The 26409-nt window shown below is 41.7% G+C and overlaps 1 protein-coding gene across 2 annotated transcripts in view; it reads left to right on the plus strand.

Moving 5' to 3' along the window:
- TMC5 (transmembrane channel like 5) overlaps nucleotides 1–26409 on the plus strand; it is a 116462-nt gene that overhangs the window by 78435 nt on the left and 11618 nt on the right. The window contains exons 11-21 of one of the 2 annotated variants that reach the window (XM_073542954.1): nucleotides 2494–2658; nucleotides 3228–3385; nucleotides 5050–5128; nucleotides 15572–15669; nucleotides 15750–15845; nucleotides 16990–17065; nucleotides 17460–17593; nucleotides 18435–18608; nucleotides 21149–21227; nucleotides 22415–22513; nucleotides 22751–22793. In XM_073542954.1, coding sequence (XP_073399055.1) covers nucleotides 2494–2658; nucleotides 3228–3385; nucleotides 5050–5128; nucleotides 15572–15669; nucleotides 15750–15845; nucleotides 16990–17065; nucleotides 17460–17593; nucleotides 18435–18608; nucleotides 21149–21227; nucleotides 22415–22513; nucleotides 22751–22793 — 1201 coding nt within the window. The remainder of the gene's footprint in view (nucleotides 1–2493; nucleotides 2659–3227; nucleotides 3386–5049; nucleotides 5129–15571; nucleotides 15670–15749; nucleotides 15846–16989; nucleotides 17066–17459; nucleotides 17594–18434; nucleotides 18609–21148; nucleotides 21228–22414; nucleotides 22514–22750; nucleotides 22794–26409) is intronic. The other variant, XM_073542955.1, reaches the window with a different exon arrangement.

Consider the following 26409-nt stretch of genomic DNA (forward strand, 5'->3'; position numbering starts at 1 on the left):
TGGTTTTCCCTTCCCCTTGTCTTGTTGTTTCAGTACCGACCTGTTGGTCGTGTCACACAGGACAGTGTCACGTGTCAGTCTTGTTGTTTTAGTTACTGGCCTTCGGGTCGTGTCACACAGGACAGGCATATGTGACAGATTGCCCCTTGCCCGCCTCCTGTGTCTTAGTTGTGCCACTTGCTTGTGTCTCAGCCGTGTGCACTGGCCAGTGAGGCATGTCTCCTGCCTTGAACCTTGGCGTGGCTCCAGCATGCACCCTGCCTGGAACCCTGGCGTGGCTCCTAGCACACGCCCTGCCTCGAACCCTGGCGTGGCTCCTAGCATGCACCCTGCCTTGAACCCTGGCTTGCCTGCCGGATTCCTGAAACCTGCCGACCGCTGCCAGAGGTCCGGAACCAGATGACTGCGGCCTGATGTCCGGAGCTGATTTCCGCAGCCTGATGCCTGGATCCTGTCGGTCATTGCCAGTAGTCCGGAGTCCGATGCCATCACACCCTGCCTTGGACCCTGGCGCATCTTGGACCCTGGCGTGTCTCCTAGCACGCACCCTGTCTTGGACTCTGGCGTGCCTCCTAGCACGCATCCTCTCTTGAACTCTGGCGTGTCTGGCACGTACCCTGCCTTGGACCCTGGTATGTTTTCTAGCACGTGTTATGCCTGGAACATTTGGCGTGCCCCTGCACGCACTTTGCTGTGTTTCACTGTTTATGCCTTGCACCTGATTAAAGCTGGAAACCACATTTATTGAAGAAACCCAGTGACCTCGCTTTATGTTTTGCATCCTGCTCGTTCCTGTTGTTAGACACTCACTAGTGTCCCCCTGAGCCGACCGTCTGGTCTCAGCAGTCGTGGTGGCTCACCCCCTTGGTTTTGCCCCTCACACTCCCTGTATAGGGGGTGGTTCCTCACAAGGTCAGCTCGCCCTCGGTGGGTGGGTGCCACGACCCAGAGGGTCCACTCAAAAAATTGGCTCAGCAGAAGCTGAGTCCGTCACATAGCCCATGTGGACACTTCGGGCACCCTGGCCCTGTATCAACTAACTTCCCTTCTTCTCTAACCTTAACTCCCGGCAGCACCTCCTACACTTAACCCTATCCTGCTACAAATTCTATACACTAGAGTTCCCCCCTCTAGTGTCCAAAACAGAGCACTACGCTTTCCCTATACTATAAATGACAAACCATGAAATGCAGTAAACATTATCACAACTATATGCAAGTAAAAGTGATAATACAGTAAAACGTAAAGACAAAACGATGGAAACACCCAGAAGGGGTAGCAGTACCATTTCATATGTGCGGTAATACATGAAACACAAAGAAAAAACACAGTATGACAAACATGCAAAAATACTCTGTTGTAAAAAATATATAACAGTAGACAGCAAGTGCTAGTAAAAATTTGATAGCAAAAACAGGGTGTTTAGTTGATACGTTTTTTGCAAAAAAAGTATGCTAAGCCACTCCACTAACGTCACGGTATACCCATCTCGGAGCAGTCCTATCTAATGTATTTAAAACCTGATCATGTGAACAATACCTACATGAGCAGGATTCAGAAAGACGCTTCCTGATGTGGGCATGCTGTGTAAGACGGCTCTTTATGTGCATGCCACACAAGAGAAAATAAAAAATTAATAAAATAAAGAGCGGTAATACATGTAAACATGTAGCAGTACCAGTTAGCAAAAAGTAATAAATACAACAAGAAACATTTTTATTTCACTCCTTTACACAGTCTATGAGGAAGGCTGTACTAATAAGTCTAAGAAGAGATCTTGTAATTAGTGATGAGCGAGCGTGCTCGGATATTGTGTTATCTGAGCGTGCTTGGGTGTTATCCAAGTATCTCGGGCGTCCTCGAGTCGTTTGTTCAATTCCCCATGGCTGCATGTTTCGACGCTGTTAGACAGCCGCAATACTTGCGAGTATAGCCTAACCAACAGGCAATCCCCACCTATGTTGCGACTGTCTAACAGCTGTGAATTATGCAGCTGCGGGGACTCGAACATACAACTCGAACATGCCCGAGACACTCCGATAACACCCGAGCATGCCCAGATAACACTATATCCGAGCACGCTTGCTCATCACTACCTGTAATACTTATATATTAGCAAGTGACACAAAATCATGTCCCCAACATAGGTGTTACAGTAAGAATAAACTGGAAATCTCCTTTAAGCTCCAAGTAGAATATAGAGCCAAGCCAAGATCATGAAAATTTAGCAAAAGTGGACAGAAAATTGCCTAAGGAAAGATATGATCTTCTATGTACTACCAAAATGTATCAGCTAACATGTCTATACATAGATATGATAACATTATTGCTATAGGGGGTGCAGAGGTAACAGCCAAACCAGGCCTCGTTGCCTAAAGGGGCAGGTGGATTCCTCTGGCAATTAACAGAATATGTATGTAATCAGTCAGTGAAACTGCGGATTATTGGTTTTATTGTTCATTTTTTATTACTCTTTTTTTTAATTTCTTCTAGGAAACGTTGGCAGAAAAACTAATGGAAGCATTAAAGCTTCCTTTGCGTCAGAAGTTATCTCGAATAGGTATTCATGTGGCTGCCTGGATCATCTCCTCTGGTCTGGCAGTTGGCTGTAGTGCTGGAGTCTACTACCTCTGCCTTAAAGTTGCGGATTCTGCAACGGTAAACAAAAAAAAAGCAATCCACGTGCTCAACGACATAAAAATATAACTTAAAGGGAATCTGTCAGCAGGTTTTTGCTATTTAATATGGGAGCAGCATAATATAGGGAACAAGAGCCTGATTCCAGGGATGTGTCACTTATTAGTCTTATGTGCTGTAGTTTCAATGCAATCATTGTTTTATCAGTGCCGGACTAGATCTCAAGTGCAGGCCAGTCAGGCTAATCTATGTAACCCCATCTCCACCACTGATTGGCAGCTTGATAAAATGTACAGTGGTGTGGGCGGAGTTATACAGAGCTCAGCATTCAGAGAACTTCTACTTCTACAGCAGAGAAGGCAGATATTATATCAAAACTGCACCAAGCAGTTCAATAAGCAACACATCACTGGAATCAGGGCAATTGCCACTACATTATGCTGCTTTCAGATTACTTGCTAATAGATTCCTTTTAATATGGGTTGAGTAATATATGTATAAACTTTCTTCTTTTTATCACATATATTTTGCTTACACATAGCATATACCGTAGATAATATTTCTTCTAACGCCCCTTATTGATTCATCAGAACCCAGATTTAAATGACCTGACTAAACAAGCGGCAACATTAGTGGTTCCTGTGGTGGTCGCCCTCATCAACCTTCTCATGCCTCTAGTCTACTCTATGTTTGGACTAGTTGAAAAATTCAAGTACCCGCAGCATCAGGTCTATATCGTGATATTAAGGTAAGACTAACAGGACATTACAGGCAGTTTACTATATGAACAGAGCATGAGGCCAGAAAATGGAGATTGATGGAACACAAATCAGAACCACTCCCATATAGACAGTGATTTATTTTCTAAGATGTGTTTTTAGAGAATGCTCATATAATTTCTTATATATTAAACTGCAAACATTATACCTGATCTCACTTTTATATAAATCAGTCTGGTTCCCTTATATGAATGATTAGAGGCTATAAAGCCAGGAAGAGAAATAACCTTGTCCTAAAAGCAACAAAGTGGTGCAGTTTAGGAGATATTTACTAATGAACTTGCAAGGACCAACAATCGGGGAATGAGTATTCATAAGATCACTCTTTCCTGATCACTGGAACTTATAAACATGCCATCTAGCAAAATCAGATGTTTTGAAGATAAATCGAGATGTTTTGAATATTTTGTTTCATTTTTTTTTATAATTTGCACATCATTACCATGTCTGTCCATCCTGTGATTTACATATTCCCTCAACTTTTCCTTTTTGGATTTGCAATTTCAATGTTGAGGAGTGTATATAACTTAACAAGGTGGACAGGGGTTTTCCTTATTAGACCACCCATTTAGTTAGCATCTATTACCAATAATGCATTTTCTTTCACGCATTTATAATATAGAGATTTAGTATTTTTAAATCTAACGCACAATGCATTTACTGTAGCTTGACGCAGAAAAACGTCTCAATGCGGAAGACTGTAACAATGCAAAGTTACTCTTCCTGAAAAAAAAACAAAAAAAAATGAAAGTGACCACAAAAAAGCAATGAGCGGATTCCTGTAGTGTGTTTTCTTTTTACCCCTCACCGTGGTACAGTAGCTTACCATTGGTTTCTATACCAATATTCTCGAAAACCCAGTGAACACTGCAAAAATAATTGAATGTGTCTATTCTTAAGGGCATGTCACACTAAGAGATATCGCTAGCAATATCGCTATAACTAGTGACGTTATAGCGATATTGCTAGCGATATCGCTATGTGTGATACTTACCTACGACCGGCTCCCCCGCTGGTTATCGCCGATCGCGCGAGAACGTTCAGGACTGTTTCTCGTCGTCAGCTTCCTGCTGTGAGGACGAGCGACGCGTGGAGCCGGGCGGGAGGACGCAGGATCGCCTGGTGTGACAGGTAAGTAGCGATCCCCGTCCCCGGCGAGGTCGCTGGTGAGATCTGCTTGTGTGGCAGCTCACTAGCGACCACTTAGCGATGTACCAGCGATCCTGACCGCGTCATATCGCTGGTCGGGATCGCTGGTACATCGCTAAGTGTGACATTACCTTTAGTTGGTGGAGTGTGAGGTTACCGTAAATCTTGCTGAATGTGATGTGCATCATCTTAGAAAGTGTTGCATTTGCTCATAGTAATAAATAGCTTGTATCAAATTCAAGGTACATTTGCATTTACAGAATAATTCCCAACAGCAGGAGGCGCTCTCTATATTAGTTAGGCACCTCGGCGCATCTTAGGTATTTACCACTCCACTTCCCAAGTCATCGTTTCAAGGAACAGTTACTATTGGTAATAGGGAGATGTGGTTTTTATACACACAGGCTTGAACTTGTTTCGATATAGTATAGTAAGTGAAATAAATATAAATGCAATCAAATATAAGTATATTATGTCTTTCCAGAAATGTCCTTCTGAAATTTTCGATTATTGGTATTTTGTGCTACTACTGGCTGGAGAAAATTGCACAGAGTGAACGAGAGGTAAGTTTTACTTTTGGCAATTACTTTGATAAGATGTACAGTAGAGATGATCAAATCTTTTGAAATTCAAATTGGTCCAGTTTATATAATTTCGATTTGCAGCAAATCAATATTCAAAGCCTCTAATTTCCTGGAAAAGACTTGTGTAGCACTCTGAGATCTCTTACGACTCCATTGATCCCCTTTCGAAATCTTTAATGAACACACAACCTTTAATCATTGGTATCAGTTGTAGGTGAATGAAAGTTGACATTGATCCATATATGATTTATTTGGACAAAGGTAAAGGCCCCTCTACATTTAGCGATGCACCAGCGATCCGACCAGCGTTCCGACCCGGTCAGGATTGCTGGTGCATCGCTAAATGATCGCTAGTGAGCTGTCACACAGGCAGACCTCACAGTGATGCAGCAGCGACGCAGCGCACGATACTCACCTTTTTACACACAGCGATCCTGACGTCCTCCCGCCCGCCTCCACGCGTCGCTCGTCGGCGCCAGCAGGAAGCCCAGCAGGAAGCGCCCGACGAGAAATGGAGCCGGACATTCTCGCGCGATCAGCGATGGACAGCGGGGGAGCCGGTCTGAGGTAAGTATCACACATAGTGATATAGAAGAGTAGAGTTGAGCGATACCGTCCGATACTTCAAAGTATCGGATCGGAATGGATCGGCCGATCTTAAAAAAAAGTATCGGTATCGCCGATTCCGATACCGGAAGTCCCATTCAAGTCTATGGGACTTCCGGTATCGGAATAAGAAAAACCCTGTTTTTGCCTTGTACAGCCTCTCTGGGGTCTGTACGGGCCTTTCGGGGGGCTGTGCCGGCCTGCCAGGGGGTCTGTGCAGGCTCCGGTGGTCTGTGCCGGCCTGCCGGTGGTCTGTGCAGGCTCCGGTGGGCTGTGCCGGCCTGCCGGTGGTCTGTGCAGGCTCCGGGGGGCTGTGCCGGCCTGCCGGGGGGCTGTGCCGGCCTGCCGGTGGTCTGTGCAGGCTCCGGGGGGCTGTGCCGGCCTGCCGGGGGGCTGTGCAGGCTTCGGGGGTCTGTGCAGGCATCGTCCGATGGGACTACAAGTCCCATTGGGCGATGCCTGCTACCATGACAGTGATTGACACATTAGCCAATGATGGGACAGTAGTAGTCCCATCATCCGGCTAATGTGTTGAATGTAAAAAAAAAAAAAAAAAATTACATGCTACATACATACTACATATATACTACATGCTACATACATACAACATGCATACTACATACATGCTACATTCATACTACATACTACATACATGCTACATTCATACTACATACTACATACATGCTACATTCATACTACATATATACTACATGCAACATACATACAACATATATACTACATGCATGCAACATGCATACTACATATATACTACATGTAACATACATACTACATATATACTACATGCATACTACATACATGCTACATACTACATACATGCTACATACATACTACATGCATGCTACATACATACTACATGCATGCTACATAATGCTACATACATACTACATGCTACATACATACTACATATATACTACATGCATGCTACATACATACTACATGCTACATACATACTACATACATACTACATATATACTACATGCATGCTACATACATACTACATGCTACATGCATGCTACATACATACTACATGCATGCTACATACATACTACATGCATGCTACATACATACTACATGCTACATACATACTACATACATACTACATATATACTACATGCATGCTACATGCATACTACATGCTACATACATACTACATACATACTACATATATACTACATGCATGCTACATACATACTACATGCTACATACATACTACATACATACTACATGCATGCTACATACATACTACATGCTACATACATACTACATACATACTACATGCATGCTACATACATACTACATGCTACATATATACTACATACATACTACATGCATGCTACATACATACTACATGCATGCTACATACATACTACATGCTACATACATACTACATACATACTACATACAATACATTCATACAATACATACATAGACATACAGTACATATAACATAGAGTAACATACTTACCAATACTTGTCACATTGTTCCCCGAAGCCATTGTCTTTTACGGAATAAATATTAACATAACAAACCACAAAAATACTCACCCATGATCCGAAGCAGTCCACGAGTGTGTCCCACCACGATCTTGGGTAGAGAACTGCAGCATCAGCTGATGCTGCCGTTCTCTACGGGCTGCAGGAATCCAATGACGGAAGGTAGGTATCCTTCCGCACTGTATTCCTCCGCCACTTAAAAAAAAAAAGTCCCTAGTCTCACTTTATGCCATTGCTGCTCATGAAGGTATTATTCACATGTTCAGGTTTTTAAATATATTAGATAGGACTGCTCCGAGAAGGGTATGCCTTGACGCGGCGGAGTGGCTTAGCGTACATTTTTTTGCAAAAAAACGTATCAACAAAATACCCTGGTTTTGTTAACATCTTTTACTAGCACTTGCTACTTACAGTTACATATGTTTTACAGCAGAGTATTTATGCACGTTTGTCATACTGTGTTCTGTTTTTGTGTCTTAGTTCTTGGGTGGTGTGAACAGGGTCTTATGACCAGTTCAGTTTTTGTGCATGTGTCATGTGTTCTGAATATATATGTAGTATGTATGTAGCATGTAGTATGTATGTATGTAGCATGCATGTAGTATATATGTAGTATGTATGTAGCATGTAGTATGTATGTAGCATGCATGTAGTATATATGTAGTATGTATGTAGCATGTAGTATGTATGTAGCATGCATGTAGTATATATGTAGTATGTATGTAGCATGTAGTATGTATGTAGCATGTAGTATGTATGTAGCATGCATGTAGTATATATGTAGTATGTATGTAGCATGTAGTATGTATGTAGCATGCATGTAGTATATATGTAGTATGTATGTAGCATGTAGTATGTATGTAGCATGCATGTAGTATATATGTAGTATGTATGTAGCATGTAGTATGTATGTAGCATGCATGTAGTATATATGTAGTATGTATGTAGCATGTAGTATGTATGTAGCATGTAGTATGTATGTAGCATGCATGTAGTATATATGTAGTATGTATGTAGCATGTAGTATGTATGTAGCATGCATGTAGTATATATGTAGTATGTATGTAGCATGCATGTAGTATATATGTGGTATGTATGTAGCATGTAGTATGTATGTAGCATGCATGTAGTATGTATGTAGTATGTATGTAGTATATATATATATATTTTTTTTTTTAACATTTAACACATTAGCCGGATGATGGGACTACTACTGTCCCATCATTGGCTAATGTGTCAATCACTGTCATGGTAGCAGGCATCGCCAGATGGGACTTGTAGTCCCATCGGACGATGCTTGCACAGACCCCCGGACATCAGCACAGCCCCCCGGCAGGCCGGCACAGCCCCCCGGCAGGCCGGTACAGACCCCCACAGGGTGCACAGACCACCGGCAGGCCGGCACAGCCCCCCGGCAGGCCGGTACAGACCCTGGGCAGTCCACACAGCCCCCCGGCAGGCCGGCAGAGACCCCCGGAAGGCCCGAAATGACGGCGCATCATGATGCGCACACACCGCGCATCATGATGACGTCATTTCGGCTGTCAATCAACTTTGAACTTCCGATTCCGATGCCGACTTCCGATTTTGAAAAAATATCGGAAGTCGGTATCGGAATTCCGATACAGCAAGTATCGGCCGATACCCGATACTTGCGGTATCGGAATGCTCAACACTATAGAAGAGTTAATGGTTTGCTTTTATATCCCTTTAAATGCCTTTAAGACTTCAATTGCCTTTTGCCTAATATTGCTATGTATTATTCTTATTATTCTTATGTAGACTAATAGTATCTGTCTTCAAGGAAACTATACTTGTTATCATATTTGTTCTCAACAACGTATTCTGGGTACATTGTAAACAAGGTACGACCCTGAGGTGATGGTGGCGGCCAAATGAGCTCCATAGAGTCACATATTGTTGTAAATGGTATAAAAACATGTCTTGTATTTCATTACGTCAGATAAAGTGATTTGACCACGGCTTGTGTGTTGAAGTCTCTTTGTCTCCAAGCGCTTGCAACAGAAAGGGCGAAAAACCTCACAATTCGGACTCACTGGTGGTCTGGACAGCTGACGCTTGGTCAGAACAAAAGCAGCTACGACAATAGCGATATCGCTAGCGATATCGCTATAACGTCACAAAATCGGTGACGTTATAGCGATATCGCTATGTGTAAAACCCCCTTAAGGTTTTCCATGCTTGTCCAGGATAACTTAATCCTCTTGAGTATGACAAAGTCATAGGCCAAGTGGCATAGTTTCTCTTACAGTACACTGGAGGCTGGACAAGATGGTACGCTATAGCAAACTGGACCAGTCTTTGACACTGGTCCAATCTGCCTAGATCAGGGGAGGGGAATCTTTTTTCTGCCAAGGGCCATTTGGATATTTATACCATCCTACGGGGGCCATACAAACTCCGCCCACAAAATACATTCTGACTCTGGCACTGGTTTCATGACTTAATCTTTCATTGCATGCCCTTCAATGTTCAGTAGTGAGCACTGCGTGTGTGTGCTAGCAGAGCAAGAAGAAATTAATGAGATTGTGGCAATCAAAATACAGCTCCCTGCCCAATAATGCGGTCCCTGAGAATCTGCTCGGGGGCCTGATAAAAGGTCATCGAGGGCCGTAAACCCACCCCTGGCCTAGATTAAAGTCCATGGATTCAGGGCTGACATTATGTGCCAGTGAAAGGACACAGTCTAGGTAAGACTGAACCTAGCTATTCAGCCAGTGCCTCTCTGTTTGCTGAAGTGTGTCAGGTTGTAGCAAAGGCAGATGAAACATTTGCTCCATCATGCCAAATATATTGTAGCTGTTGCAGCTGCTGCCTTGAATACTTGCTGTAGCCCAAACACCAACACAGGCATTGAAGCACTGACTCTTTGAGAGTGGAGAGGGGTCTCTTGAAAAACTTTGAAGTAATCAAATCTTTGGCTGCTGAAAGTTTTGCTGAGCAGGAACCACAGGTTAACCTAGTAATACTCTAATTTTGATGCCAATTTGGAAACTGGAAAAAAATCCCCATTTTTCTTTTATAATGAGGGTTGAATTTCAAGTCATGGTCATTTCTTCGATGGCAACGATACTATGGTCATCCCCCACACATAACAGGTTAGCATGTCTTGCTTACTAGCAGGGCTGTTGAGTCGTTGAGACGGAGTCAGAGTAAGTGTAATATGGACCGACTCGAAATCCTAAATTCTATAATAAATTGGGTACAGTAGTTCAGTGCAGGATGTGCTGTAAATGTTTTCATAAGAGTTGGGAAAGTTATGAAATGTCCTTTAAATGTCTGTTCTGTTGCTGATCTAAGGATCTTGGCTTTTAGTTTAGATGAATCTGTGCTGCACTTTATGTACATGCTCAGTAGTGAGGCAGTGATGTGGAGTCAGTCGGGAGTCAGGAAAATTGAGGAGTAGGAGGTTTGGCTTACCGACGCCACAGCCCTGCTCACCAACACGACTGACAGCTCTCTTGGTTAACTTTGCGCACCCCACTGTGATGATTAGTCATTATGGCAAGCATTGTGATCATTTTCACTCTGAATATCAGTCACATCCCCTACCTGTGCCTTCTCCTCATCATCATTTTCCTCCTCTCTTCTCTTCCTGCTGCTGCATGTAACATGGACATTAAGGACACCAAACAGCCACAAGGCTGTGATAAACACATCCAAATAGCTATTTTCTTCCATCCGCTGTTGCATTTTGGTGAATGTTTTCACTAGGATGAATATGATGGGGATAGCATAGTAGATGCCACAATTTTGTAGGGTAAGTATTGGGCAGATGATCACACAGCTAGCACAATTACAGGAAGTATACAGTGTGATGCAAACTTCACATGGAATACACAGGTGTCTAATTACATGTACTGAGCACTGGTTGCTATACAGTTAATAATCTCTGTACAACACTGCATTGCAAGAAAAGATATTATTCTTACCAGATATGCTTTACCAGGATAGTGACTCAAGTAGAGGAGTTACAAGAGGACAAATAAACACGTGCGTCCCATGAAATGCACAGAAGAAAATGGCATCTTCCTCATCCCAGAATACATTGCTTCAATCCCACAATGCAGCACTCTGTTAAAGACACAGGCTGTAAAAGCTATTTAAGACACAGCTATAAATTCAGCCACCACTAGATGGTGCTATAACTAAACCAGCACTTAATACAAACATATTTGCCCTATATTCAGAGGGAAAAACAGAGGCACTCAACCAATATCATTCTATAGAGTATTAAGGGGGCATTAATACTTTCTAAAGTAAGCACTCAGAGAGCATTATTATTGGGTTAGGAAGAGCAATACTTGGCTTGCCCTGGGTGCTGGCAAACCATGTTAAGCCACTGCTTTTATTCCTTGCTATTAAAATGAATGGCACAATTTATAAAGAAGAAAAAACTCTAAAAAAGCTGCACATGTTTGCTTGGTTTTAAAAATTAGCAAAGAAATGTGAACACTCCCATTCTCATATTGTGTGCCCCTCTCCTCTCTAAAGGTACTGACACACTTAGCGATGCACCAGCGATCCCGACCAGCGATATGACGCGGTCAGGATCGCTGGTACATCGCTGCCACACAGGCAAATCTCACCAGCGACATCGCAGGGGTCGGGGGTCGCTACTTATCTGTCAGACGAGGCGATCCTGACGTCCTCCCGCCCGCGTCCACGCGTCGCTCGTTGTCACAGCAGGAAGCCCCAGCAGGAAGCTGACGACGAGAAACGGCCCAGGACGTTCTCGCGCGATCAGCGATAACCAGCGGGGGAGCCGTCGGAGGTAAGTATCAGACACAGCGATATCGCTAGCAATATCGCTGCTGCGTCACAAAACCTGTGACGTTATAGCGATATTGCTAGCTATATCGCTTAGTGTGACGGGGCCTTAAGGCATCCATTAAACTGGCCAAACAACAAACATGAATAGACTCATGTTAATGACTGTACACACAATATATTTACGGGTAATTATTTTATCAGCGAGATCATGTTGACCTGTTGAAATTTAAGGTCACACAAGCATTGTTCAGAACAATGGAAAGAACATAGGAACTCTTAATACGAGGCATTAAGGAAAGCACTATAATAACATTCATAGATTGCAAACTATCAGCACAATCACCATTATTCCTTACACAATAATAATAAAATATTTGTAGTCAGATCCAGCTACAATTGGTGAGATTTGCTGACAAATTAATGTATTTGCCCACTTTGCAGTAAATGCCCGCCCTCGAAGACATCCACTTTATTTAATAAAATCAATGATCTATTTAAATATATAAATAAATAAAAAAATAAACATTCTAAATATATAAATAAAAAAATCAATCTAAATTTATCTAAAATGTTGCGCTAATTTGTTTCCTAGTATATCTTAAAGAAGCACTCCAATCAAGGTGTTTATCGCCTTAATATATTGCAATCATCATATTATTTAGCACTGTGTACTTACAATTGCTCATTTTGACTACCCAGTTAATTATTCTGTTTTCTCTGCTCTATGTAGAAACAGGAAGTCTCTTGTTCCGGCATTTATTCTTCCCCTCTTCAACTCCTGACCCAGCTGCTCCCTTCTCCCCCTGCCATAAACTTTTGCAGTGACTCCTGACTTGTGCAGAGAAAATTGACCTCCTGTTTCTACATAGAGCTTAAAAGGAGTCAGTCAGTTATTAATCACGTGATGTCATAGACCTAATGGAAAAGAGAAGAATAACTGGGTAGAAAGGCAAAGTGAGCAATTGTAAGTACACAGTGCTATGTACGGTAATATGAGGATTGCAATATATGAAGAGGATACATATTTTGATGAGAGGAGGAGGACTTTTTTATATGGGAGAGAGCTCAGTTTTTCTCATACAAAGCTCCATACAAGTCCTCTATATAATTGAGCTATAAAATAGATAATCTGGCTAAACAGCAAGAACCAGCAGGGGGCACTATTGAGTTTACAGCATACCACACAGACAATGAATTTAATAATATAAAAGTATACAGTAACTCATTCAGCTATTGTGCACCACATGTGTGAATTCCGCCTTTATCCCAATATGCTTATCCTGTTTTTGGGAATAGTGCCAAGTGCCGACCCTATTTTCTACTATACGGGGTATGCAGTCAAATCTTTCGACTGGTGTCTGCACGCAGCCAAAATAGAATAATATAACTAATTTTATGATTATCAATATTTCATAATTCCAGGCTGCTGCTCTTGTGGGCATCTGGTGGCAGTGACAATGGAAGTGGCAGCAGCTGCACAGTATAAAATAGGATGGAGAGGCAAGGAGATATCTGGCAGTGCAAGGCCTGCAATGACAACCCTGGCAGCAGCAATGCAGTATAGCAATATAAAACTCAGTGGGCAGCCAGAAGATATGTGGCTGGCATGGCTGTTTAGTGCCAGGAGTTGCAAGGTAAAAACATATGACAGGACAGGTAAAGAGATACTGTGTCTGGCAGTATAAGGCCAGCAAAGGCAGTCCCTGTAGCAGCAGTATAGTAAAATAATAAAGAACACAGTGAGTGGCCACCATGTGGTTTAAAATATAATGAGGCAGCCAAGGGGATGTCTGGCAGTATAGGGCCAGCAGCAGCTGCTGTTCCTAAGTGGCATACTGCTGCACCTACAATTGCTTATTAACTAGCATTCTCTGTTCTATAATATTACTAGCTGAAGAGCCTGTCATTGCCCGGGCATAGTAACTAACTGTGGGTCACGCTCTCCCCCTTAACAGCCCCGCTCTCCACCTACCATCACGCTCTCTCCTTCCGCAGCCCCGCTCTCCACCCGCCGTCCCGCTCTCTCCTTCCGCAGCCCCGCTCTCCACCCACCATCACGCTCTCTCCTTCCGCACCCCCGCTCTCCACCTGCCATCCCGCTCCCTTTGCATGCCCGCTGTCCTTGCGCCATCCCGTTCTATCCCTCCACAGCCCTGCTCTCCATCTGTGTCCCGCTCTCCCTCCACAGTCCCACTCTCTCCCTCCACAGCCCCACTCTCCATGCTCCGTGCTGCTCTATCCATCCGCAGCCCCGTTCTCTCCCTCCACAACCCTGCTCTCCACAGGCCGTCCTGCTCTATCCCTCCGCAGCCCTGCTCTCCATCCGTGTCCCACTCTCTCCCTCGCAGCTCTACACTTTACTCGCATCCTGCACTTTCCCTCTGCAACCCAGCTCTCCAGCCGCCAGTGGACAGGGCTATGTGTAGTCGGCGTGGCTCGATACATACACACACAGACACACATGCACACATACATACACTCAGCTTTATATACTGTATATAGATAAAAGACAGGGGGAATGTCTGCTAGAGGAGAGCTACCATAGATTCAGCAGAAATTCCTATCTAGTTGAAATTATTGTTACCTGTCCGATTGTCCTATTCAAAAGCCCTAGGTTTTTCCTCAATAGATGCACAGATTTATCACGGGCTTGACAACCTTTGATTGAACAAATATACTGGTTCTTACCAGTTTCTTTATACTACTTAGCATACTGGAGCACTTAAAGGGGTTGTCCGGTCTAAATCGATAAGTCTGCAGTCACTCTTTGTGACTGCCGACTTATGAATCTCCCCAGCAAGCGTACTGTGTGCTGTGACGATTCGCCGGTTTCTGAGTCAGGATTGGCGGGTACGTATGCGTTATGCATACTCCCAGGCAGAACCAGTCTAGTTGGCGGGATGTCGTTCCATACGGCACAGCCGTTTAATGGGCGCGACCTCACTCAATACAATTATATGGAAGAAGGCCGTGCCCGCTAGACGATTTCTGCCTGGGAGTATACACAACGCTTACTCCGTCATCATTCCTGGCTTAGAAACCGGCGAATCATCACAGTGCACAGTGCGTGACTGCAGACTTTATCAGTTTAAACCAGACCACTCCTTTAATAACAAGTATGTTTTTATTATGTCATAATACACAGTGAAGTGTGTTACATTTATTAAAATATCTTATGAATCAGTGACATTGTCACCAGGTTTTTGAAGCCTCACTTGAGAGCAGCGTATCATAGAGTCAAAGACTCTGATTCCATTGATATGTCACTTATTGAGCTGCTTGCCGTAGTTTTGATAAAACTAGGACTAGTAAACCTGCTACCATGTAGTCCAATATCTTCACAATCTCTGGCTATTCCTGTCCTCACCACTGATTTATTGCTTTCTGCCTATGAAGTTTGTACAATCAAGTGTAATCCCAAATTTCCCCTCCGACAGAATGAAAGATGCCTCAGTAACAATTACATTGAGAAGTGACTATTATTGCACATTGGCATTCTTTCTATAGTGCTGGGAATCCTATATTGGACAAGACATCTATCGACTGGTTGTGATCGATTTTCTCTTTGTGCTGTTTGGTTCCTTCTTTGGAGAGTTTCTGAGAAAGTAAGTTATGTGTCCTTGTACATGTAAGTCTGGGGTCCTTGTTGTAATTGGCATTTTACGTCTGTACCTGTTTTTTGTAGGATAATTGGCAAATACTGCTGTAAAACATTAGGAATCCCTGAATTTGATATTGCGAGGAACGTTTTGGATCTGATTTATGCACAGACATTGGCCTGGTATGTAAACATGTTCTTAATATTTTAGTCCTATCCAAATTATAATAGTTACTACTCATTTGTCATAAATGTTAGAATTAATTTCTGTCATGATCCAGGTTGGGCTTCACTACTCGTGATCTCTTGCCCGACCTGGTCATGAGCAGGTTAACTCTTTCCGGCCTCTCTTTGGTGTGTGATCAGCTATTTCTTCCTATTGCTGTCGACAGAACACATCAGTTATAGTTCCTGCCTCCGGCTTGAGCGGCTGACCTCGTTGTGCCCTGGTTTGTCCTTTGCCATCGTTGACTCCCCGTGTCCGTCCTCTTCCTATACCCTGTCCTGACCTAGTTATTGCCCTCCCCGTGCTTGGATCCCTTACTGTTTGACTCAGCTTCTGACCTGGTTCCCATCTCGAGTCTTGGATTTCCTGCTCCCGACCGGCTCTGACCTTCTGGCTTGCCTCTGACTTCACTTTTGCTCCGCCCCTTTTGTACCACGCTCTCCTCCTGTTACCGACTCGGCTGGTCTGACAATTCTACCGTCCCCGTGCTGTTGTCTCAAGGCTGCTCCGCAGGTCTTCGTAGGTGGTGTGCTACTCTATCACCTCCTAGTGGTGGTTACACAGTCTCGCTCCGAGGCCTTGTGATAATTTCATTACAAAAGAATATAAAACTGTAGATATGATCTCCAACAAGAACATAGTGGTTTCAGTTTTCAGTTCCATACTGGTCGTGTTTTTTTGGATCAACGTTAGATATTTCTAAACGATGTATCAAAACTTACTTTTATGGGACTGACGGAGATAGGGCTCAACTTTTTATCAGTTCCATAGATAGTGAATGGAACGTTAACCATGCATGGATGGGACTCAAGGACCTATTATTCTCAGAACGGGTGGTTGTCCCCCAGCAATTAGATGGGGAATCATAAAGAAGAAAAATTACTTTTTTTTCCAAATAAGATGTATTATATATAATTTAAATATGATTGTATTATTGATTTATGCATAGTTTATTGAAATTCTCACAACTTTTTACATTTAATGTAGCTGTCTAAAGTTGAAATCATACTTCTCAGGCATTGTTTAGCAAAGGCAAAAAGACTAATATATCTAGTACATACAGCAATACAACAATATCCATGTTATTTTTCTCTTTTACAGGATCGGAATCTTCTTCTCCCCTTTACTACCAATATTACAGATGATCAAACTGTTTATAATATTTTATGTTAAAAAGGTAATACATTAAATGCAATATATTAGAAACATTTCCCCCAAATAAAATACAGCTAATAAATCTTCATATATAAATACAGCCTAAAAATAAAGACAACTGAACACAGCCTGTAAATAAATACAGATACAATCTTTAGAGCATAGCATAGGAACACGGCTACGAAAAAAAGCCAAAAATTGTAGAGCTAACTAATATATAAGAAAAATACACATTTTATCTTCAGGCATTATAAACTCCAAATAGTACTGTAATCTTGTCCAGAACATGTGAGCCTATAGGGAAAGCAATAAACATAAATTATATAATTCCAGTAAATTGACTAAGAACATGGAAACCAAAGTAAAGGTCACTGTGTAGAGGCCCAGATAAATATTGTAATTTTACCATTATCTAGGTGAGCCTAATGATGAACTGTATTCCTCCTCGGAGAGCCTGGAGAGCATCGCACATGACCACAATCTTCATTTTGCTCCTTTTTTTCCCATCATTTGTTGGAGTTCTCTCTGTTGTTGGGGTCACTTTGTGGAGGTAAAGGAATGACTGCAAGCAACTCTTATCAAACTAAAGTCATTTCTATCCATATTGTTGAAGGAAAAATTCTACAGAGTTAAAATTGTGGAGAGCAATGTCTTTCAAGGTTTAGAGGACTGTTCACTTTGCCTGGCACCAAGCTGAAGACAACAGTTGGGAGGAGCAGCATGAGGAGATTCTTGGAGTCTTCTGCTTTTGGCCAGCTTGCAGTGCTAAGAACACACTCCATGGTTAATTCACTGACAGATAGCAGAATAATTCTCCCTAATATTCTCGTCAGTTGTATTCTCGGCACTGTTTGTAGCCAACTAAACCTTTTTAAGATCTGAACAGGAGATCTTAGCACTTAGTATATGTGTCCTTCTTTGTAATGCTCCTATCTATCATGACAGCACTTCTTAAATACTGTAAGTCTATTTTCATGATAAAAAAACAGTTTGTGAAGCAGAGATTGACACGATGATGTCCGTTTGTGTTTAGGCAATCCTTGACGAAATGCCTTATCAATGCACTCTCAAAACTGGGACTGTTAGAAGTAAAGTAGATGGACCTGGGAGTCATTTCCACAAAATGGGCTTCTCATAGGAGAAAATCTGCAGTGTGGAATGAGAGGGTGTAATAAGAAGGATTAGAGAGGATGAAAGTTATAGGTCATCGACTGAATTGGTGGGTAGATGTAGATGTGAGCAGAGGTCTATGATAATGAAGAGTTGGGGAGACTTTTGAGCAGATGGGGGACGGAGTTATAAGCAAAATTTACAATTCCTTTACTTTCAGTCTTCTTTATTTTGTTTCGCCTTATTTCGTTTCTTCTAAAGTTTCTTGTTTCTGATTTTAGGCGTAAGCCTTCAGAGATGTGTGGACCTTTCCGGACTCTACCTACTCCATACGACTCAATTAGTACATGGATAAATTCTATAAGAATTTTTGAAAATGCAAAGTGGATCGTGTGGATTTACAACAACTTGATTGAAAGTGTCCTGTTCTTTTACATTCTCACCCTGATTGTTTTGTAAGTATTATATAGCGTCCCTTGAATACGGTATTACTCTCTAACTCTGGTTTTATATAAACTACTCCACTCTTTGCAAACAACCAAACTCAACTAACCATTGTGTTATCTGTGATCATATTAATATGGACACAACTACATTCCAGACAGGTCCTACAGTACAGGAATAGGAAAATCTAACATTTTTAGGCATTGTATTGCTGCACTTCCCAAGCATTTGTTTGGTCCTGACTGAGCTAAGACTCATATCTTAAAAAATAAGCTATTGGTTTCATGAATACCTATTTTCCATCCTTATAATTTTTGGTAAAAATTAGTATCTTTTGAGGATTGACTAGTGTGAATTCCCCTGCAGGGATTGGGCCATTGTGCAAAGATTTTGGGCCCCTGCGCAGAGCTGTCCGAGAAGTAGACAGAGTTGTCCCCTGTTAGAAACTTTTGCTGCCATGCTCAGCTTGTTGTAAAAAAACAAACTCTGCTTTATTTATCCACCCCTGGTCCAACGCTGTGTTTCTGGCACTGCTCTGGTGATTGTGTATAATCTACAGAGCTGCAGACAATCACAGGGCTCAACTGATGTAGATGGTATTGGCCACTGAGCTTAGTGATTGATCGATATGATTTCACCACTGCAGCCAAACAGAGTCTTGGGCAATGCCAAAGTCACAACACTGTTATATACTGTATAAACTTGGCACACACAACGTGGATGCAGTGAAAGAATTTAATAAAGTGCAGTATATACAGTAGACGTTTCAGTCACAGCGACCTTCATCAATGTACTAAAAAATAAAATAAAATAGAACCAAAGTATATACAAAGACAAATAATTAATCTAGGAGCAACATAAGATTTTAGAGATAATGCTGTACTACATCATAATCGTTATAGGTGATGCATAGTGTCTAAACATTCAGAGTACCTCAACAAAGTGAACCACCAGCTGTCACAATACAACATTAGAAAACGTACATACCTAGAGTAATGTACTGTAGGATAAGGCAATAGGGCAAAGTGTCCTAAAAATAAAGGACATGCAGGTTGTGCATACAGTGAGTATATACAGTATATGCGCATAATATGAGTGTGTCCGCAAAAAGCAACTGTACATTACCCTAAAGAATGGAGGACTTGACTAAAGGTGATATAAATATATCTGTGGGGTAAGACAACAATGGCACTGGAGTAAATAAACTGTTCACAGAATGCCACGGTAGACTACTGGATTGCAGGAAGCAATAACTTACCAAAAAGGATGTGAGGCAATGACGCAGTATCCACCGCTAGTCGCTTTTGCTAAGAAGTGTCCCAAGCTAGTATTTATATTGTGCGGTAAAATGGTGACTGAGCGGAAGAAGCCGACCAGAAGTGACGTTATGTGCGTTCCAGTGACGCTGTTATGCGTTCCACAGGGCCGGAAGTGGGTGGGAATATGTGTGTGCATTCCAGTGATGCCAACTAGCGTACCACAGACCAGAAGTAGATGTTAGGTGCATTACAGGGAGAATGTGGAGGCTGTGTAATAAAGCTATTGTGTGGCCAGAGTAGATCTGTGAACAGGGGGTGCTCTTTTTTCATTCATTCAATGTTGTTGGTTCTGTAACAGAGATGTAAGATGTTAACATAGCTACACAATGCCAATTTTCATGAGGTCATGCATTATATATAAAAAAAACCAAACATATTAAGACTGTGACAAAAACGATTGGATATCGTAATCCCTGTTTAAACCTTTTGGGGGCAATGTTTGGAGTTCGTGGATCCAAAAAGCCTCTCTCCTTTTTAGGAGACTAATGCGGTTACCTCCTCTGCATGGTAATTTGACCTGCTCAATAACTTGGAACTTTAGTTGAGCAATGGTATGGCCAGAGGTAATGAAATGATGAGGAATTGGCAACAATAGATTTTTACACCTGATGGTCGATTTTGCTTTGAGATGCGGTCTTTTATAGGTTGTGTGGTCTCACCTATGTAAAGCAGGCCGCAAGGGCATTTAATCAAATATATAACAAACGATGTTTCACATGTAGAATATTCTTTGATGGTGTATTTTTTGCCAGTATAGGGATGATAGAAAAAGTTTCCTTTCTGGACATTATTACACTGTGTACATTGTAAACAGGGAAAAGTGCCAAAATTGGGATTCATGAGAAACCGTTGTTGGGGAGATGGGCGTGAAGGGCCCACATCAGCTTTGACCTGTATGTCATGTATGTGGGCCCTTCACACCCATCTTCCCAACTACGGTTTCTCATGAATCCCAAATTTGGCACTTTTCCCTGTTTTCTGAAAGCGGACAAAGCCTTTAATATTTATGGTTAGTACCTGACTGATTGGTACATTGGTCATTCGCGGCTATGCAAAGCAATCCCATGTGCTATAGCTGTATGAAGAGGTAGGGTATCGGGTGGGCAATCTGAGTTTATGAATTTGTCTTGATTTGTTATACAGTATATATGAACAGAGCAGGCAGAGTTTTTGTACACGTTATGGTTTTATCACATATGACATCAAATTAATTATTTTGTATTTTGCCACAGAATTATTTCATATCTTTACTTGCAAATTGTCCAAGGACGGAAGATAATGGTGAAGCTGCTGCTCACACAGATAGCTAATGTAAGTGTATAAGTGGGAAAACTGATCTGCATTACCTATGCATTCCAAATGTAAAGTTAAAGGGAATGTCTGGGATTTTTGTATTGATGACATAGAGTTAGGATATACCAAAAATATCAGATCAGTGAAGGTCCATCTCTTAGTATCTCTACCTCTATGGTCAGCTGTTTGAAGAAGCCACAGCAGTCCTATGAGTAGTGTGTCCGTTTCACTATTTACACTGTATACATAGCATTGTAACGCTATTTACCTGTGGATATAACCCCATATCTGCAGGTAAATACCGTTTTTCCGAGGTGACAGGTTTCCTTTAAAAAGCCGCTTTAGGCTTCAAAACCTCCCCAAAAAGGAAGTGCTTCATGAAGCGGTTTTCGTTTGAAAAACTTTCTGGATTTGTTCTCCTCAAAACTCTCAATGTGAACATAGCCTAGCAATGCATTCGTATATATGGCTTCTGTTAGCAGTAATATGTTGTGTAGTTGATTACCTTTCCAATGACTTGAAATATATGATATGCTGGTACACAAACCAGTGACGGTTTTCAGGACTGCTGCGGCCCCTTAAAATAGCTGATTAGTACAGGTGCCGCCAGAGGTCTCTCCCCTACTAGTCAGATATTGATGGACTATCCTAATGCTTAGTCATCAAAATTAAAATATCCGGCAACCCCCTTAACATTGGAACAATAAAGTCTGGCTTGACATGCTACTGCCAGAACCTGCATATTGTAATATACAAGATGATCACATTGAATCCATCAAGGACACCTCTGCCAGCTGCTAGCAGTAGCCAAAACACATCCAGGTGTTTAAAGGCATTATCCATGAAAATGGGCTGTGGTGGACAGGTGACTCCTGCAGTGTGTCTTTGGTGATGCACTAAAGACATGGTGTGAAAGTCACCTGACCGCGAATGTCAATCACTGACCGCAGCGGTCCTGCTTCTGCCTGAATGTTGACATCTCTCTTATGGCGTAAACACAGATCACTGAGTGGCCAGTGCTGGATCCAGTTAAGTGACAGGAGGTGTGCATTGTTTCGTTTGTTATTTTTAGCACACCAAGCCACTGGGAAAATTTTCATTTTACCTGGACAATCCCTTTAAGAAATCCTTAATACTTGCCAACATTTAAACCTATATACTTGTCTATAATCATTACAAATAATTGTATTATATAACTTTTTCAGGTAGGTAAAGACAAATCGTTTTTGCTTGAAGGACTTCGGAAGTCACAGAAACCAAGTGAAAGAAATCGTGGTGCACCCCATCAAACGCTACAAGTACGGGTTAGGAAACTGGATTTCTTTACAAAACGTATTGTTACCAAATATTCATCCCTATAAGTTTTCTCACCTCTATCAATAAAACCCCAAAAATAAAATCAGTGGCCACAGATTTGGTCATGATTAGATAAATATTCCTATGGTGGATAACAAACGCTCAATGATTTTTCCATCAGCTGCAAGCGATGATGTACCATGTTTGCTTTATACCTTTACTATTAACTACTTGTAACATTCTAGGTTCAGCAGTCTCATAGAAGTGAAGACCGGCAGACGGGTCGGGGTAAGTTACAAATTGTTTGAACATTTTTTTTTTTACATTTAACGGTGTGCTGGACATATGTAAGGGTCGCTGGTGCCTCTAAAATATTGAGGTTATCACATCTGCTGACCACAGCCAATAAGCGTCTAATTGGCTATAAAGATGCTGATCACTGGTCTGTTTGTACACAAGTTCTATGCTCACAAAAGGATCAATAATATGCATCTCCACACATAGAATATCATGGTTATTAGCAGAGCATGTCCTGTTTACACAATGTAACGTGCAGCCAATGGTGGTGAGTTTAAAGTGGATTTCCCAAGAACAAAGTTAATTTTAAAATTGATTTTAATTAATACAGCACTGGCAAAAATTAAGAGACCACCACATCAAATCCCTGTCATGGGCAGCCCATTCTCCAGACCTGAACCCCATTGAAAACCTCTGGAATGTAATCAAGAGGAAGATGGATACTTACATGCCATCAAACAAAGAAGAACTGCTTATATTTTTGTGCCAGGAGTGGCAAAAGCAATGTGAAAAACTGGTGGAAAGCATGCCAAGACGCATGAAAGCTGTGATTAAAAATCATGGTTATTCCACAAAATATTGATTTCTGAACTCTTCCTGAGTTACAACGTTAGTATTGTTATTTCTAAATGATTATGAACTTGTTTTCTTTGCATTATTTGAGGTCTGAGAGCACTGGTTCTTTTATTTAATTTTCACCATTTCTCATTTTTAGAAAACAAATACATAATTTAGGCTGGTTTCACATTTGCGTTTTTTTGCGCTGTTAAAAAACGCATAAGTGCGCATGCGTTTTTCCCCCTATATTTAACATGGGTGCGCATACCTGCGCGCTGGTAAGCGCATGTATGCGATTTTCATGCGCTGCGTTTTTTTGGGGTGTGCGTTGGTATTTTCCAGACGCAGCATGTTGCATTTTTTGGCCCTTGAAAAAATCGCATGCGCACGTATGCGCACGTTTTGCGCTAAAAATGGCCATTATAGCCTATGGATGCGCATACGTGCGCACTGGCATGCGCAGGTATGCGTTTTTTTAGCGCTGCGTTTTTTTGGTGGTGTCCACTTGTTGTCCTAGTTATAATCTTCTAAAGTCAAAAAAAAAAAGTCTATATAAAGGAGGTGCCTGCCAAAACTCTGCCACTACTACACTGACAGATTGAAGAGCAGACAGTCAACCAAGAACCCATTATATCAGCGAAGAATGTGAGTATATTACATTATATGCCTGTCCTTTTAAATTATGTATGTACTAATGATTTTTATTATTTTTACATGCAGTATGTCTTCAGAATCAGAGTATTCCCCATCGCGGCAGGAATTGGCGCAAGCAGACCGTGAGGTGATTATTTTCGTGCATCTGGTAAGTACAGTCATATGTAAAAGTTTGGGCACCCCTATTAATGTTAACCTTTTTTCTTTATAACAATTTTGGTTTTTGCAACAGCTATTTCAGTTTCATATATCTAATAACTGATGGACTCAGTTATATTTCTGGATTCAAATGAGGTTTATTGTACTAACAGAAAATGTGCAATCTGCATTTAAACAAAATTTGACCGGTGCAAAAGTATGGGCACCCTTATCATTTTCTTGATTTGAACACTCCTAACTACTTTTTACTGACTTCCTGAAGCACTAAATTGGTTTTGTAACCACATTGAGCTTTGAACTTCATAGCCAGGTGTATCAAATCATGAGAAAAGGTATTTAAAGTGGCCACTTGCAAGTAGTTCTCCTATTTGATTCTCCTATGAAGAGTGGCATCATGGGCTCCTCAAAACAACTCTCAAATGATCTGAAAACAAAGATTATTCAACATAGCTTTTCAGGGGAAGGATACAAAAAGTTGTCTCAGAGATTTAACCTGTCAGTTTCCACTGTGAGGAACATAGTAAGGAAATGGAAGAACACAGGTACAGTTCTTGTTAAGCCCAGAAGTGGCAGGCCAAGAAAAATATCAGAAAGGCAGAGAAGAAGAATGGTGAGAACAGTCAAGGACAATCCACAGACCACCTCCAAAGACCTGCAGCATCATCTTGCTGCAGATGGTGTCACTGTGCATCGGTCAACAATACAGCGCACTTTGCACAAGGAGAAGCTATATGGGAGAGTGATGCGAAAGAAGCCGTTTCTGCAAGCACGCCACAAACAGAGTCGCCTGAGGTATGCAAAAGCACATTTGGACAAGCCAGTTACATTTTGGAAGAAGGTCCTGTGGACTGATGAAACAAAGATTGAGTTGTTTGGTCATACAAAAAGGCGTTATGCATGCGCTGTATTGTTGACCGATGCACAGTGACACCATCTGCAGAAAGATGATGCTGCAGGTCTTTGGAGATGGTCTGTGGATTGTCCTTGACTGTTCTCACCATTCTTCTTCTCTGCCTTTCTGATATTTTTCTTGGCCTGCCACTTCTGGGCTTAACATGAACTGTACCTGTGTTCTTCCATTTCCTTACTATGTTCCTCACAGTGGAAACTGACAGGTTAAATCTCTGAGACAACTTTTTGTATCCTTCCCCTGAAAAGCTATGTTGAATAATCTTTGTTTTCAGATCATTTGAGAGTTGTTTTGAGGAGCCCATGATGCCACTCTTCATAGGAGAATCAAATAGGAGAACTACTTGCAAGTGGCCACCTTAAATACCTTTTCTCATGATTTGATACACCTGGCTATGAAGTTCAAAGCTCAATGAGGTTACAAAACCAATTTAGTGCTTCAGGAAGTCAGTAAAAAGTAGTTAGGAGTGTTCAAATCAAGAAAATGATAAGGGTGCCCATACTTTTGCACCGGTCAAATTTTGTTTAAATGCAGATTGCACATTTTCTGTTAGTACAATAAACCTCATTTGAATCCAGAAATATAACTGAGTCCATCAGTTATTAGATATATGAAACTGAAATAGCTGTTGCAAAAACCAAAATTGTTATAAAGAAAAAAGGTTAACATTAATAGGGGTGCCCAAACTTTTACATATGACTGTATATCTGCTGCTTCTCCAAATCTCTTACGTTTTTTTCAACTTTTTTAAGACATCGTCATCATCATCTTCTGCGGACGGGACTAGTGAGGGCGAAGAGCAGGAGCAGCGAAGCCAAGTCCCGGTGGTGATACGGAATGTAAGTATCAAATGATTTGTAATGTTCTTTATTTTTTATCTTCTATTTTTACTCTTTTTTATGTTTCTTTTTTTGTAACTTTTTATTCAATTTAAATTTGATTATTCTAATGAATGTGTTTTGTCTAGGTTCCACAACGGGATGAAGACGTCTACCTGGATAATGAGCAGCTCATCAGCCTGGTCCAGGAGCGTTCGCCGTTGTGGGACAGCCGTGACCGGCTGCACAAGGACATTGTGGTGACCCGGCGGCTATGGAATGAGGTGGCCGCAGCGTTGATGGATGGCTGGGACAGCGCCACAGCATCCTCCAAAAAGGCGTTTAGTGAGTATTTCCCTGCTCTGTATTGTGCCTCAGTGACTGTTGTCCTTGACGGCACTGTTGGGTTTCGTGCTAGGCGTATTCTAGCAGGAAACCCAACAGTGTCATCGGGGTCTACAGTGACTGCTTTGAGTATTGTATTGCTACATTGTGCCGCAGTGACTGT

This window comes from Dendrobates tinctorius, unplaced genomic scaffold (genome assembly GCF_039654945.1).
Source record: "Dendrobates tinctorius isolate UK_male_01 unplaced genomic scaffold, ASM3965494v1 ptg000129l, whole genome shotgun sequence".
Classification (NCBI taxonomy): Eukaryota; Metazoa; Chordata; class Amphibia; order Anura; family Dendrobatidae; genus Dendrobates; species Dendrobates tinctorius.